Raw genomic sequence first — 17,017 nt, forward strand, 5'->3', positions numbered from 1 at the left:
TTAATCTTAAAGCAGCTATTTTTTAACAACTGAGTTTTCTCCTAAGTTTTAATACAGTGCAGATCCATTCATATTTCCTGGGTGACTCAGAGTCCAGATGTCTTCTGAGTCTGTGTCTTATTTACTGGTTCATCTCAGATTAGGTGAAATACTGGCCAGTGTTTTCATGACGAAGCATCAAAGCATCTCAGTCTGGTTTATCTCTTGGGGTTCTGCCTTCATGCTGCTTCTTTCCCTCCTTTAGAAACTGGGCTGGCTCCTAAATTTGATGTTGTTCTGCAACCGGTGACGATGAATGAAGGAGATAAACTGAGCCTTAAATGCCACGTTAAAGGTTCTTCACCAATTAAGATCAATTGGATGAAGGACAGGAGAGAGCTGAAGTCCAGCGGAGACACTAGAATCACGTTTGTGGACGGGACCGCCTGCCTGCAGGTCAGCAACATCTCAAAGACCGATGGTGGAGATTATCTCTGCAAGGCCAGCAATGCTACTGGCAGCGACTTCTGCAAGGCCAAGGTCTCCGTGAAAGGTAACGAACCTGAACCTCGTTGATTTATATCATTGATTATTTTATCTTCAGCAGTATGTAAGTATAAGTAAGTAAGCTCTTCTTTGTTCTTACTATAAAACAACATGTGAAACACATTTACTGCTGCGTCTCACCTCCAAGATTCCTTTTCAGAAACCGGAGTGAAGGCGGCTCCCAGCGAGGCGCCTGCAGCTGCAGCCAAAAGGCTCGACAACCTTTACTTCATCGAGGAACCCAAAAATGTTTCTGTCACAGAGAGTAAGTTCACGGGTCTGAAAGTCACAGTTTGTACATTTGGTGGAGTTGAAAGCTGTTATTGAATCGAGATGTTAAAGGTTCAAAGACACCATGAAAACCTGAGAACTGTCCTGGAGGGAGATGAAAGATTAAACGTCACATTAAATCCATTTAGTTTAGACTATGAAGAAGCTCAGATTGTGTTCCCTCCATTAGAGCATCACATTAGACTCAACGAACCACCGCTAATGAAAGAACCACTAGGGCCCATTTTAATCTGTCATTTTTATAACTAATTAAATATGATGACTAAACAATATGTTGATGTAATCGGCTACTTTTATTTATTTTATATGTAGGAGAATTTTTAAATCTTGATAATTCACCTTTAAAATAAGAGTTTAATGTGCCAGTGACTTCAGACTTCAGCATCGCGCCACCAGCCTGTCTATAGGCGCTCAGACCGTCGCTGTTTAGACAACGTGGTCGAGGGCAAACTAACAAAGACACGCGTTGCTTAAACTGCACCAACTAAATAATAATAAACTAGTAAAGTAAACATGTTCTGCATCTTATTCCAGGAGGCTGCTTAACAATGATCTCTAAACTGACATCAAGTATTTTAATCATGCTGATATTTCTTTCTTTAATATTCTGTACTGAGTTAGACGTTTGTTCACTGTAGCAGACGCCATGTTTATTAAGATATTAACATTTACTAAGATCAGATGGTGAATACTCATAGTAGCCCGAACCCGGCTGACAACCCGAACCCGCTGACAACCCAACCGATCGTAAAGATCAGAAGGTTCATTTACGTCAGAGAGATTCAATAACAGGATCTGAATAATTAAAAAGACAAAACTAGGTCTGGACTAAAGAATTTGGGCCAAATCTGAAAATCCATTTATCAGAAGTTCTTCAGGTCCAGTTGGAGCTTCATGTTGGGTTTGTGTTTACAGAGGGAACCGCCACCTTCATCGCCAAGATCGGAGGAGACCCGATCCCCAGCGTGAAGTGGATGAAGGGTAAATGGAGGCAGGTCACCCCCGGCGGTCGCATCACTATCGAGCACAAAGGCGAGAATGCCAAGCTGGAGATCAAAGAGGTGACCAAGTCGGACTCGGGTCAGTACAGATGCGTCGCCACCAACAAGCACGGAGAGATCGAGAGCAGCGCCGACATGGACGTCGCCAAGAAGGAGGAAGAGGAAGGAATCGGAGACATCAGGACCAGGCTGAAGAAGTAAGAGCTGGATGATCTTTACTGTTAAACTGAACTATTGTCTGTTTCTTTGGAGGAAAGTTGATCTACAGGATTAGTTTTTAGTTTTCTTTAATATATCCAGACTGGTCCTGGTTCTGGAGTCTTACAGGAGAATCTCCATGTTTGACAAGATGAGATTTAAATTCTCTGTTTATGTGATTATTTAATTAAAATAAAGGATGACATCACAGGTTTCTGAAAGCAGAGGTTCATCACAGCTTCAGGTTCACCCGTCGGATACGTGATGAGCTCACTGACACGTTTATCTGTGTTACTGATCACACTGAAGCTCAGAGTCTGACAGTGATGTTTATTTGTGGCAGGACTCCCTCAAAGCAGAAGAGCCCAAAGAAAGACGGAGAGGTTAATATAGTGGAACTTCTCAGAGGTCACGACCCCAAAGATTACGAACGGATCCTAACAGAACATAACATCCACGACTACCGGGCCATCCTGCAGGCCGTGGAGTTCCTGAAGAGGGAGAGAGAGATGGAGACGGGACGACCGGTGAGAGGAAACAGCAGAAATATATATTAGCTTATTAATCTGTAAAGTTATAATATAAACTTCTTCTATCACTAACAGTAGCAGCTGTGTTATTTATGTGTTCTGATAATGATTACCACTTATATACTATCTAATCCTGTTGGTAACTATGGTAACTATGGTAACTATGGTAACTATGGTAACTATGGTAACTATCACACGGCTGCTAATTAAATTATCCTAAAATTAAACAGCCTGTAAAATAAAACGTTGCTCAGGTTTAATAACCAAGCAGACACTGGATCAGTTCCTGGATCAGTTCCTGGATCAGATCCTGGATCAGATCCTGGATCAGACCCTGGATCAGTTCCTGGATCAGTTCCTGGATCAGATCCTGGATCAGACCCTGGATCAGTTCCTGGATCAGTTCCTGGATCAGACCCTGGATCAGTTCCTGGATCAGTTCCTGGATCAGACCCTGGATCAGTTCCTGGATCAGTTCCTGGATCAGACCCTGGATCAGTTCCTGGATCAGTTCCTGGTGTAGAAACAGAATCTCTAACAGCGTGTTCTGCAGGAGACGGAGCACGGCGGGCGCGTTGAAGAGGAGGACATGGCCCGGTTCATCCAGCAGCTGGACTCACGGGTCGGCACAGAGGTAAAACCAGTGAAACCAGTGAAACCAGTGAAACCAGTCAGCAGGTATCACGAGATAACCGAGTCACACACAACAGCACACGTCAGACAGTATGTGGACGTTAGATGAGATCCGTTATCAGCTCTGCTGGGTCCAGTTTAAAGCTTCAGTGGTTCTGATCATCGGTCCTAACGCAGCAGAACCAGCATGTTGGTTCTGCAGGTCGATGAATAAGATCCAATATATACTGATCCCAGATTAGTTTTTACTTCTTGTTTGATGAAAGTTAGTTTTCATTGTTATTATTTATTACCTTCACTAATGATCGGTACCAGAACTTTGGCCTCGCTGAACACATTAAAACGGATTTTGATCCTCAGCCCGTCTCCGTGATCGATGACATCACCGATCAGACGGCTCCGGAGAACCAGACGGCCACCTTTGAGTGCGAGCTCAGGATCAACTACCCAGAGATCACTCTGACCTGGTACAAGGGAACCCAGAAACTAGACAACAGCAGCAAGTATGACATCAGCAGCGTGGGCGACCGCCACTTCCTGAAGATCAAGAGCTGCCAGTCCAAAGACCAGGGCAACTACCGGGTCGTGTGCGGTCCGCACATCTCCAACGCCAAGCTCACCGTCACAGGTAAGAGTGTTCGGATGTCCGCCTGTCTGCTGGACGCCTGTCTGTACGTCTTCAGTGTGTCTTCATGTTATTATCAGCAGCTGTTTAACAGGTAAGCAGCTGGAAACTAACCAGAGTCACACTGACCTCTTTGAACCTTCTTCTTGTGTTTTGTGGGTTTCTGTTTCCTGTTTCCTGTTTCCTGTTTCTGTGTTTCTCTTCAATTGAACTTTCACTCTACACCAACATCTCCAGATAGGAGTCTTACTGCACACATAAAAACATCATGAACCAAACAAACACTGTTATAACGGAACATGAATGAATCAAAGCTAACTCTGATTATCTGGTTTTAGACCAAATTCAGTTCACTAAACGCATCCGAAGCATCGAGGTCAATGAACGCTCCTCGGCCATCTTCGAGTGCGAGTTGTCCTTCGACAACGCCATCGTCACATGGTACAAAGAGTCATGGGAGCTTAGAGAGAGCCCAAAATATAACTTCAGGACCGAAGGCCGACGGCATTTTATGACCATCTGCAACGTAACCGCAGAGGACGAAGGTTTGTTAAAATAGAAACCGAGTTATCTTCTTCCTTTATCTAGACTCTTAGTTTCATCTATATAAATTAAATGATCTGAATCTGCTTTAAGATTTATTTCAGAGGTTAAACTTCAGGGCAAAATACACTTTAATCATTTAACAGTCGCAGTGTTTCTGAAGGTTGAACATCACATGACCAGCAACATTACGCAATAATAATATATATAATACAACAAACGTCACCTAGCCCTAAAAACATTTTCACTTTTAACCATTTTAATTTTTAAATGTTTAACATGATAACAAAGATAAACAGTGTAAAGGTAGAATATAAACATCTGTTTTTCATTGTGGATCCTTAATGATGAAAGTTCCTCACACCAGAATAAAAAAGGCTCATTAATTAATCTCTGGGATTAAAGTAGATCTGTGAGATATTGTTGGTTTATGTTATATATCAGTTTATTATCAGCAGCAGAGAAGCTTTCTACTTGGTATTTAGCTCAGAGCTTTTTACTCCTTTCAGTATTTCTTTATTAAACTATCCTGAGACATAATAATATAAATATAATATAAATATTATATATATTTATATATATTTATATATATATATAAGCAGGAGTTTCTCCCCCAGAACCAGCCAACATGAGCTTTGCTTCTTTCTGGTGTGACTGAACTGTGATTTTAATGCTACGATTCTTTAGTTATTTCTTATAAACGGATCTTTTAATGTGTTTAAACATCGCTGTGATGTCTCCACCAGGCGTTTACTCAGTGATCGCTCGCATGGAGCCGATGGGAGAAGCTCGCAGCACCGCTGAGCTTTACCTGTCAGGCAAAGGTCTGTAATCTGTAATCTGGTATCTAATATCTAGTATCTGTAATCTAGTATCTAATATCTATCTATCAGCTGATGTTACTGTTAGCAGCTGTTATTATAACATGTTGTTTATCCTTCACAGAGATTGGGTTAGGAAAGGTTCCTGAAGGTTAGTTCTTAGTGTTTTACATTAAATATAAGAAGCAAACATTCATTGTAACTATTACATGAATATTAATAGTTTCAGTATTAATGGAAGTTTGTATGTTTGGATAAATCTTTAGACGTCCCCGACGCGTCAGTTCAGGTTCCTGAAAGCGCTTCCATGGTTATTCAGAGAGGTGAGTCCGTTACTACAGAACCTAACAGAACCTGGATCATCTAGCTTCTCCAGACTCTCTGTGTCTCATTCATCTGTTTTTCTACCAAAAGATTCGTCAGATTTTTATCACTATGAAGAAAGAACCGAAGTTACAGGTACAAACATGCTGTGAATCTAAAATAAACTAACTGGTCTCATTATGCCTGAATCACTGAGGAACATTAAACCATTCATAACCTCCTAAAATTAACCATCATCATCATCATCATCTTCATCTTCATCATCATCATCATCATCATCATCTTCATCATCATCATTCGTTATCTTCCATCCTAAATAACTGCGTGATCTTTAAACTCAGTAATATTTATTCATCATCTCTCATAATTAATGAATTCCACCTCATAATAACTTCAACATAATAAATAATATTAATAATTTAACATATAAATATATTTAAAATGTCACTAAACTGTAACAGATGTAAAGAAAGAAGAGGATTAAAACAATCAGTTAATCTCAGAGTTAAAAGTTAAACATTATAAACCCGACTGATCATAGTTGTAAATGTTCCTGAAATAAACTTTAATTTAACATTAAAGTTTGTTTCTAAACTAAATGAAACAATTAGTTAATGTCTGAGATGAATCCAGAACTCAGATGATTGTTTAACATCCTCTTCCTCACCAATGATTTAATGATATTTAAACTCAGATGTTTCTAACTGTGATTCTTCTTTAATGGTTCAGCGTTCACCAGTCTGACCGTTGAAGAAGAGACAGTCTCTGTTCGGTACTCTTCTGTCCCAGGTATCAACTTTACTCTGTTTTATAAGATAAAAACCTTTATTAACACAAAACCTCCATTTACCCTGTCTGTCTGTCTGTCTGTCTGTATCTGTGTATGTCTGGGGTTATGGTTATATGTCCATTACTCGTCTGTTTATCAGTGTCTCTGGTTTCAACTCTTCCTCTTTAACTTTAAAGACCTGCCACTGAATCTGCTCATCAGGGTTATTTGTTTTTCTAAGTTCACTTTTCTCTTTTACCAGAAGAGAAAAAACCTGTTGAAGAAATTATTGAGAAAAGAGAAATCCCTGAAGGTATAAAAGACAAACAGGCTCTTTGCTTCTGGCTGTAATGTAACAGGCCTGCTATCCGCCTCACACACTAGCTGCTGCTGCTGCTATGAAGCTTTGCTTCATCCACATTGAACTTAAATCTTTTGGTCCCGTCTGTCTCCTGATTTCATGTTTTACTCTTATTTATGTTTTTACTCCACTTTAACCCAACGTACCTCTATGACGTTCTTATTAACCCGACTAGAGCTTTCTGTTCAGTAGAAAGTAAAGCTTCATAATATTAATGTGAACTTTCTGGATCTTTTTGAAGTTCCTGAGGTTCACAGGAGACCGGAGCAGAAACCCTCTGAGCCTGCAGCTCCAGTCAAAGGTATCTGCAAATACCTGATTTATATTCTGATCACTTCCTGTTTGTAACTCCTTCTTATGTGTATCTTGGCGTCTTTTAGACCTTTTCTTGTTTGGTCCCTTTGTTTGTTTGTGTTTCTCTTAAAGACCAAATGTGAACATGCTTGATGTTAGCATTTGTTGTGGTCAGAAAACTGAATGAAATTAATTAATATTTTAAAGTACCTGAAGCAAAGAAGTCCGAGCCCAAAGTAGCTGCTCCGTCTCGGAAAGAGGAACCTTCAGCCCCCAAAGGTAACGTTAATGATTGTGCATTCATTATTTTCTCTTGTTGTTGAGTCTTCATCGGCTCATATTCTTAATTCTTCTATTTGAGATGAAAGCTATTTTAATTACTTGCATGTTTGTGTGCAACACTAGAGTTCTTTGACTATCATCATTAGTCCTTGAGAAGCATTGCATACGGTATCCTCAGGATCCCATCCAAACATTTCAAGCTGTATTTCATGTTTTTCTCTTGGTGACTTGATGTTGTCTGAAGTCTGTTTACGATGCTCTCGATGCTTCGTGTTCTTCTGTCAACACGTCTGTTAAATCCAGTTTATGTTTGTATGTTTCGTCGGTTTTGTTCCTTCTTTTAACCGGAGCCTCTTACAGCTCTGTGTTCAGTGCTGACTCACAGTCATATCTCTCTGTTAACTTTGAAGAACCGCCAATATACACCAAACCAGTACCAGAACCAGAGGTAGTGACCGTCCCTGAAAAGGTCACTCCAGAACCGTATCAACCTAAACCATCAACAGAGCCGAAAACGGTTCCTCCGGAGCCTAAAGCGCCTCAGAAAGTGGCCAAAATTAAGCCTGAAGCTGAAAAGCCTAAAGTTGAAGCTGCCAAGAAAAAACCAGAAGCTCCGAAAGGTAAAATAATAAAAGGTTTGAACAGCGGCCCAATTGAACTGCTGTTCAACTAGAAAGACATCGTGCTGGACAGTATGTCTTTCTTATTGTTGTGTTTTGTGTTGTTACCTCTTGAGCTTAATCATTTAAAATTAACATCTCATATATTTGGAGTTGACAGCATATGTATAACATATATATGTATATATATATATATATATATATACATATATATACATATATATATATATATACATATATATACATATATATATATATATACATATATATATATATATATACATATATATAATATATAATATAATGGCTCTAGAAACTAACTGGAGAAATGCACGTCATAGCTGTAATGTATTGATAGTGAAGCTCACAGAATAACTTTAGGATAAAAGCAAATGTAGTGGAGACAAACTTAAAATAGAACATTTTCACTGCTCTCCAAAGTGCCAGCTGTAAAACCAGAGGAAGCCATAGTTCAGATTACTTCATCAAAGCCTGAAGATATTAAAACAACAGGTATTGGAAAGCCTTTTTTCCATCTTTGAACTCTTTCATATCTGTTGTCATGTGATTGGTTTTCTGCAATACCAACGTGTCTGTTGTGTGTTAAATGTTCTCAGATCACATGTTTTTAATCATCTTTGTGCTCAGCACTCGTTAGAGTGTGTTGTAATGTTGAAGCCTTAGAGGTTATTGAACATATAATATCTTTTAAAGTACCAGAACTACAGAAGCCAAAGGAACCTGAGGTTCAGCCAACTCCTCCCACAGTTGAAAGTCTTCCAACTAAAGGTATTAATCACTGAAATCCTTTAGATTCCTTTTATGTCTTTTCTCGGACTTTGAATAAGATATTTCTCATTGGCAGGCGCTCGTTAAGAGTGTTATCTTTGATTCTTTGTGAGCTGTACACATATAGGTTAAACAGTACATAATGTTCTTTTAAGTGCAAGATGTGCTCAGACCAGAGGAACCAGTGATTCAACCATCTGCACCAAAGGTTCCTCCACCCAAGGCTGCTGCTTTTCCAACTACAGGTACAGCAAAGATGTCATAATAGGCTCTTATTGTGCTGTTCTGTTTTATGTTTGTGTTGTTTCTCTGTTATAAAACTTTATCAGTTCCTGTCTTTGATGTATGGAAAGTAATATTTCCTCAATACCGTCTTTGATTATCTTTTATCGTGCTGAGCACTCGTTAGAGTGTGATTTGCACATTTGGGACTCTTTCAAAATATGGTTAGAAATACAATCATCTTATAAATGAATGTTCTTCTAAGTTGTCCCAGAACCAAGACCTTCTGGAGCTGTTACTGAACAACCAAGAAAACCACATCTGCAGGCTAGTAAAACTGAGCCAGATGCACCAAAGTATACTCCTGAATCAGAACCATCAGAACCAAAGAAAATGGTGGAGGAAACTAAGAGGGTTCCTGAACCACCAAAGAAGATGACAGAAGAACCCAAGAAGGTAGTGGAAGAAATAAAGAAAACTCCAGAGGCACCAGAGAAGATTCAAGTAGTTCCAAAGAGGGTTCCTGACTTGAAGAAGGCTCCAGAAGAACCAAAGAAGGCTCCAGAAGCACCAAAGAAGTCTCCAGAAGAACCAAAGAGGGCTCCAGAAGCACAAAAGAAGGCTCCAGAAGAACCAAAGAAGGCTCCAGAAGCACCAAAGAAGGCTCCAGAAGAACCAAAGAAGGCTCCAGGAGCACAAAAGAAGGCTCCAGAAGAACCAAAGAGGGCTCCAGAAGAACCAAAGAAGGCTCCAGAAGCACTAAAGAGGGCTCCAGAAGCACAAAAGAAGGCTCCAGAGGCACCAAAGAAGGCTCCAGAAGAACCAAAGAAGGCTCCAGAAGAACCAAAGAAGGCTCCAGAGGCACCAAAGAAGGCTCCAGAAGAACCAAAGAAGGCTCCAGAGGCACCAATGAAGGCTCCAGAAGCACCAAAGAAGGCTCCAGAAGAGCCAAAGAAGGCTCCAGAAGAACCAAAGAAGGCTCCAGAGACTTCAGTATCAGTAAAAGGGGAACCAGTGCCAGACCTCCGAGCACCAACACCACCACAAGATTCAGAAAGACCAAAACAAATTCTTCAGGCTAAAGAGCCTCAACAACAAGGTAGATACAAATATTATGAATTTGAGCATCTTCTAACTAATCCTGACTCATCTTGATCTTTTAACTCGTGATTTCTATCTTTTATTCTGAGATAGCAGAAGCTAATTCTTTAAAGGTTTTGTCCTGATGTCTGTGCTGTCATGTGTGTTTACTGTTTGCTATCATATCAATTATCAGTCAAACAGAGGCAGATACCACAGGAAGCAACAGCACTAGCTAAACCAAAGCTAGAGCCAAGAGCACCAATCAAAGGTATGCCTTAACTGACAAGTGTTTCTTAGAGACTTTTAGATATTCAATTTGACTGAATGCATTAATTTACTGTGCATTTATCAACCAGATGAGGATATTCCTTCTGGGAATGTAGAAATACAATCAAAGCCCAAAGATACCCCTCAACATAAAGGTAGCAACTCTAAAAACACACACTGTAGTTGTAATATGAGAATCACATCAGAGCACATGCCCAACTAAAGTCTGTTTACATGTTGTCTTTGTCGTTGTTTCTCTTGGCCACCGCTCCATGGTGCAAATCTTGAATCTTGGGTGATATCTTTGAAATGACTCCAGTTCTCCTGAAGACCGAGCTAAAGGAAACAGTAGCGGTTGAAGACAGAAGAAAGTCTTCTCTGAAGAAGAGCCATGGAGAAAAGATCTTTGTGGCAGAAATGGTTGAACAAGAGGACGTCAGGACAGAAAGAACAGTTGAGCTCTGGGAGTCGAGTACAAGAGAAGAAACCACTTTGAAAAGGGAGATGAGACAACAGATGGCTGTTGAAAAGGAAGATGAGGAGGTTCCTACATGGGAAGATAGTGAAGATCAGGAGGCTGAAGATGCTGAGCCACTTGAGGAAACTGAGTCAGAGTACATAGAATATGAGGCTGAAACACTGGAGGACATTAAACCTCTTGATAGAGAAGAGAAAGCTGTGTACCAGAAAGTAGAGTCATCATCTCTCAGGTCTGACATTCCACTTCTGGAAGAAGCTTCCTGTCTTCCATCAAAGCGAGATATCGCAGCTCCACCTGAAACGACTCATCCAACAAAGACAGAGGTTTCTGCTCTTGAGACTGTGGTCCGACCAAAAGAAGAGGAACCATTGCAAGAGAGGAAACTTAAAGAAGCTGACATCCCTTCAACTTTCATGGAACAGATGGATGTTGTTGAAACACAAGTGTCAATATGTGTTCAAGACATTGTTCCATATGAAGAAACTTCCACTCCAATGGAGGATCTCATAAAACCTGAAATCACTGCTACACCTAAAGAAGTCACTGTCCCAAAGAAACCTGGTGTACCTAAAGAAGTCACTGTCCCAAAGAAACCTGGTGTACCTAAAGAAGTCACTGTCCCAAAGACACTTGGTGTACCTAAAGAAGTCACTGTCCCAAAGACACCTGGTGTACCTAAAGAAGTCACTGTCCCAAAGAAACCTGGTGTACCTAAAGAAGTCACTGTCCCAAAGACACCTGGTGTACCTAAAGAAGTCACTATCCCAAAGAAACCTGGTGTACCTAAAGAAGTCACTATCCCAAAGAAACCTGGTGTACCTAAAGAAGTCACTGTCCCAAAGACACCTGGTGTACCTAAAGAAGTCATTAAAGAAGCTGCATCTCAAAGGTCCATGTCTCCCCCTCATATGGAAACTGTTTCATCTCCACCTGAACCAGACTTACCCGAAACTCTTACCAAAATGTCAGTTTCTCATCCCATGACAGACATTCTTCCCAAGAAAGAAGCCATACCACCTAAACAGATCAAGGGTTTAAGGGAAGACATTAAGAAACCTCCCAAAGCTGCAGGAAAAATGCCTCCTGAGAACATTGTACCACTGGCGAAACCAACTCCTGTGCTGGAGGAAATGTTTCCTATTGAAGAATCAAGAAAGGACTCATCTCCACTTCCAGCTCCAGTTGCTTTGCCTGAGAAAAGAGTCCTGCCAAAGCTTACAAATGAAGACACCACTGCTGCACTTCCCGAAGCTGCTGCACTTCCCGAAGCTGCTGTTGAAGACGTTCCTCCTGGAGAAGTGACTCTACCCAAGAACAGTTTAACTAAAGAAGAGGTAGCTCCACCTAAAAAACCTCAAGTTACAACACAGAAGAAACCTCTCCCCCCTAAAGAAGAAACTATACCTTCCCCTCCTGTCATTCCTGTTAAGGTTGATTCTTTTGGAGAGGTGAGAACCGTCTCAACTGAACATCCACCATCAAGAGAAGATGACAAGAAAGCAAAGAAGGGAACACAGAGGACTGAACAACAAACTCTTCAGAAAGGTATTCTTTTGTATCTAAGCCACTCATGATCGCCATAAGATCAACCTCTTTATGACACTAACACATCTTCAAACATGTACTAACCTTCTCAATAGTATGGTAAGTTGTGTTTGTCCATTGTCTTTTGTACTGTGTTCATGTCGACACTACTCATGTGCTTCCATTGAGGAGTTATTTGTCTCTTCCATCAGTTTACACTCTTTCATTCCACGTCACTTCTTTTACTTGTTTGTGTTGTTGGGATTCATTTCTCTTTTATCAGTATTACTTCTTGTCTGATCATGTTGTTGTCTTGTTCGTGATTTCTTGGCATCTTGTATTCCTCCTCCAGAGGAGAAGAAACCATCTGCACCGGCACAAAAGCCTCCTTCTCCTCCTGCTCCTGCACAGAAAGTTGCTTCTCCTGCAGGTAGCCTGTTAGTTTGTATGTCTTTGTCTTTGCTGGCTTATCAACAGTCAGACATGTTGTTTATTTTATTGTCTTCTGACTTCATCTTGTCTGGTGTGTGTCCTCCATGTCTTGTATTACTCATTATGTACTGACCAAGCTTACTGTTGTCTTGGTCGTGATCTTGGTATCTTGTATTCTTAAAGTATCTCCTCCAGAGAAGAAGAAACCAGCTGCACCAGCACCAAAGCCTCCTTCTCCTCCTGCTTTGGCTCCTGCAGAGAAAGTTGCTTCTCCTGCAGGTAGTTTCTCCACATATGTCTGTCTTCCCTTTATGTTTTATGTTAAATGCTGGCTAGTCCAAAGGTATCCACACTGGTTTTCTTTTTGTCTCAGTTCTTCTTGCTGCCTTCGTGTCTAATCTTCACTTGAGTTATTTCAGTGTAGCTGTTTATCTTGATTGACCGTTCTGTTGTCTTGGTCATGATCTTGGTATCTTGTATTCTCAAAGTATCTCCTCCAGAGGAGAAGAAACCAGCTGCACCGGCACCAAAGCCTCCTTCTCCTCCTGCAGTCAAAGAGGCTCCCCCTGCAGGTAGTTCTCTTACTCCGTTTATATATGCGTATATGTATATGTGTGTATATGTATATCACTGTCTTCTACTTGTGTTACTCTCCTTTCGAGAACATTTCTTTCAGGTTTCTTTGTCTTTCTTCATCTGTTTTATCCGTGTGCCCTTTTCTTCTTTCTGTCTGTTGTGACGTGTTGTCATTTTATGGTGTTGTGTTCTCTTGGCCATGACCTTTGGTATCTTGTATCAGTGTCTCCTCCAGAGGAAAGGAAAGCATCTCCACCAACACCGAAGCCTCCAGCAGAAAAAGTTGTTCCGACTCCAGGTAGTTCCGCCTATTTCTTATCCATGTTGTTTAACTGTCTGTCCTGACCTGAAAACATATCTTGGGTCTTGATCACAGCCCTAAATCTTTCATTTTGTCTGTTTTAAGTATTTGTCAGCTTTTGCTTGTTGACCAGATGGTGGCCATTGATTTAATAAAGTTGGCATTCTTATAGCTCAAGTTGCACCGGCGAAGAAACCGTCTCCACCAGCCGTAAAGGCTGAACCCTCTCCTGTAATGCAGAAAATGTCTCCACCTGAAGGTAAAACCTCTTCTGTTTGTCACCTGACATCTTCAATCTTGATACAAAGCAATCTGAGCTTTGATTTAAGAAATGTCCTTGTTGTCTTGTTGGTCTGTTTGTATGAGGTAAAATACATTTTGCAGCCCAAATGTATGATTGGCCCTCTAATGACTCTTCACATTAATGGTATCCATTGAATGAAGCCAAATGACTTAATGACTGTTTTTTGAAACATCTCTTGTGCATCTGGGATTACTTCACTGTAAGTTGGAAACATGCAGTGACTTAATTGTCATTGGAAAATATTCTCACAATAGAAATGTGAAAACAAATGCATGCCAGACTTTACTAACGCTGTTTGTATTGTGTGTACTGATGTTGATTTCATTCAAACTCTTGCAGACAAGGAACCAGTTTCAGCACCTGCAGCAACTAAAGGTATACCAAATATAAGTTCTTTTTTTAAATAAGGAGTAGTGCTGAGTTACACTCTCTAACCTTCAAAGTTATCTCTTATTTTTCTTTCACGTTTAATTGGTGTCTGAGTCCTGTGTCATAAAACAGATTATGTTGAGTTTTCTGTATGTCTGTATGTGAATGTTATAAAAGGTGTATTTACTGCCTCAACCACAGTACCACCTCTTAAGGAAAAGGGTAAAATTCCTGAACCTAAGCCGAAGAGTCAATTTACAAGAATACCCAAAGAGAAGGAACCAGAACCAGAGGTCATTAAGCTGAAGAAGGTCCAAGTGAAAGCTCCAGAGAAAGAGCCCGAGAAAGAAATTGTGACTCACAAAGCAGAAGTGATGAAGCATCATGATCCACAACTCGTGGTTCATGGACTTCATGACAGAGACGATCGAGAGATAATGTTTCTGGGAAGAACTGAACGAGTCTTCACTGCAGAGGAAGAGACGGTTCAGTTGGGCTACTTTGAGGAAGCTGAAGCGATTAGAGTTGTCCAGAAAACAGAGAAAGAAGGATGGACAAGAACCCCAAAACCACAGAAAGAGGAAGAAACCAAAGCACCAAGTGTAGAGAAGAAGAAAATAACAAAACTGCCAAAGACTGATGAGCAAAAAGAGTCAGCTAAACTAAAACAATTTGGAAAATCTGGGAAACCAGAAGAAGAAATACAAAAAGTCCAACTGAAGAGGGTACCAGCCAAGCCCAAAGAGCCTGAGAAAGAAGTCACAACTCAGAAAGTTGAAGTGACGAGACATTATGATACAGAACTGACCGTTAGCAAGCTCCGCATTAGAGAGGATCGGGAGGTCTTAACAATCGGGAGAACTGAACGAGTCTTCACTACTGATGAAGAGGCACCTGAACTGGGCGTCATAGAGGAACCTGAAAAGCTGGAGGAAGAAGATGAAAAGACAAGATGGATAAGAACCCCTAAAGCACCAAAAGATGAGGAAGCTGAACCAGATATATCTAAAAAGAAAATTAAAAAATTGCCAAAGAAAGAAGAGGAGCCAGAAATTGTGACTCTGAAACCATTTGAAAAACCTCAGAAACCTGAAACAGCTGAGCCTCCGAAAGCAAAGAAAGAAAGTGAAGCAAAGACTGATACTGAGCGTACTCCATACAAGAGAGCTGAGATGCCATCCAGAGATCAACCCACTGCTGCTATAAAACACAAAGAAGATGAAGACACTCCTGAGACAAGTTCAGATACAACTCCAACTCCTGATGCCAGCAAAGACCAGAAGGAGATCCCACAGAAGAAAAAGGTTGATCAAGCTCTCAAAGATGACGAACCTGCATCAGCTGATAAACTGCGCGGCAAACCGAAAACCATCCTCACACCAGATAAAGACCGGGAGCAGGTTGCGTTGAAGCCGGTCCCAAAGGTCCCGAAAGATGAAGAAAAGCCAGAAAAAACATCAGAGGAAGAGAAAAAGAAGCCGTTGGATGTTAAGGTACCCAGTCGAACTCCAAAAGATGAAACACCCAAGGGGCTTAAGGAACTGCAGGAGAAAGTTCAAAAGACTGTGTCACCTAAAAAAGAGGAGGAGAAACCTCAAGAGACAGCTGCTCCACCCAAGAAGCCAACTCCACCAGAGAAGAAAGAAGTGATCCCGCTGACAGAAGCTGAGAAAGAAATCCCACAAAAACAAAGAGATGCCCTCAAGAAAGGTGTTGAACTCAAAAAGACTCCTTCGCCTAGAGTGGGCAAGGTGCAAGAGAAGGATGTAACGCCTGTAGAGCAGTTCAAAAAGGTTGAGCTGAAAAAGACCCCGTCGCCTAAACCTAAGGAACCGGAACAAGTCCCCATTGAGATGAAACCAAGTCCTATAAAACTGAAAAAGGTTCCTAAACCTGTTTCACCCAAAGACTCGATTGAATCCGTAACTCTAAAAAAGGTCCCAAAGAAGCCGTCAGCAGAGGAGGTCCCAGAAACTAAAGAGAGGATTCCCCTGGTGAAGGAGATCTCTCCTGGAGCGGTGCACATGAAGAAGGTCCCCACCCAACCAGAGGAGGAGGTGTTCGAAGAGGAGGGAGAAGAAAAGGAAGCCGGGGAGGAAGAAGAGGCCTGGGGATGGGAGCTAGTCCCTGATGAGGACTGGGATGGTGAAGGGGTGGATGGGGCCATGGAGACTCCAGGAATGCCTGGCGCCAGACGAGGTGAGACGAAGTCCCTCAAACTCCTCAGCTGATGACTCTGAAGTCCCTGCATCCCGTCTGAGATGACTCATCTAATCCTCATCTCATCCATCATTTGATTCATTGGTTCATGTAGAGCTCATGTGTTCATGTGTTCATCTGTCTGTCCATCGGTTGTCCTCCTGTGGTCCATCATGTAATGTTTGTCTTTTTTCATCAATGTCATCAGTTTCCATCATTTAGTGTCAAGTGTTCATGTCTTCATCATCTTCCATTCATGTTTGCCTCTTTGATCATCTTCATCATCACCTTCTTCATCGTGTGCTGTGTAACTCCAGATGTTCTTATGTGATGTAGATTATCTTTGCTGTAGCATGTTTTCTGTTACTCTAATCTTTATCTTCTGCTGGAATAACAACACTAACAGACAGCAGCACAACTTCAGACTCATCTTATTGTTTCTTGTCCAGATGGAAAACCAACAGAAGAGGCACCGAAGGGCCGAGGCCGAGGATTTGGGGGTGAGAACAAACATCAGAGCTTATGTGTGCTAACGCTTTTACTCTTTACGCTGGTTAACGCTGGCGCAATGCTCCTGATTTAAACACATATTTAAGGCAATGCCCCTTTTCCTTCACTCTATTCATAATTCTTGTTAATTGTAAGCTGCTTAT

The 17,017-nt window shown here is 41.1% G+C and overlaps 1 protein-coding gene across 1 annotated transcript in view; it reads left to right on the forward strand.

Annotated features, from left to right (window-relative positions):
- ttn.1 (titin, tandem duplicate 1) overlaps positions 1-17,017 on the forward strand; it is a 168,348-nt gene that overhangs the window by 50,041 nt on the left and 101,290 nt on the right. The window contains 26 exon segments of the mRNA XM_062431364.1: positions 245-532; positions 695-790; positions 1,732-2,014; positions 2,359-2,542; positions 2,817-3,062; positions 3,099-3,179; positions 3,539-3,862; positions 4,045-4,348; positions 5,093-5,170; positions 5,292-5,318; positions 5,434-5,490; positions 5,582-5,626; positions 6,221-6,280; positions 6,523-6,573; positions 6,863-6,922; positions 7,608-7,817; positions 8,762-8,851; positions 9,103-9,927; positions 10,498-12,204; positions 12,536-12,613; positions 12,799-12,894; positions 13,104-13,187; positions 13,415-13,489; positions 14,367-15,589; positions 15,695-16,364; positions 16,814-16,864. Of these exon segments, the coding sequence (XP_062287348.1) occupies positions 245-532; positions 695-790; positions 1,732-2,014; positions 2,359-2,542; positions 2,817-3,062; positions 3,099-3,179; positions 3,539-3,862; positions 4,045-4,348; positions 5,093-5,170; positions 5,292-5,318; positions 5,434-5,490; positions 5,582-5,626; positions 6,221-6,280; positions 6,523-6,573; positions 6,863-6,922; positions 7,608-7,817; positions 8,762-8,851; positions 9,103-9,927; positions 10,498-12,204; positions 12,536-12,613; positions 12,799-12,894; positions 13,104-13,187; positions 13,415-13,489; positions 14,367-15,589; positions 15,695-16,364; positions 16,814-16,864 (7,293 nt within the window).

The sequence above is a fragment of the Scomber scombrus genome, chromosome 13, assembly GCF_963691925.1.
Source record: "Scomber scombrus chromosome 13, fScoSco1.1, whole genome shotgun sequence".
NCBI classification, from domain to species: domain Eukaryota; kingdom Metazoa; phylum Chordata; class Actinopteri; order Scombriformes; family Scombridae; genus Scomber; species Scomber scombrus.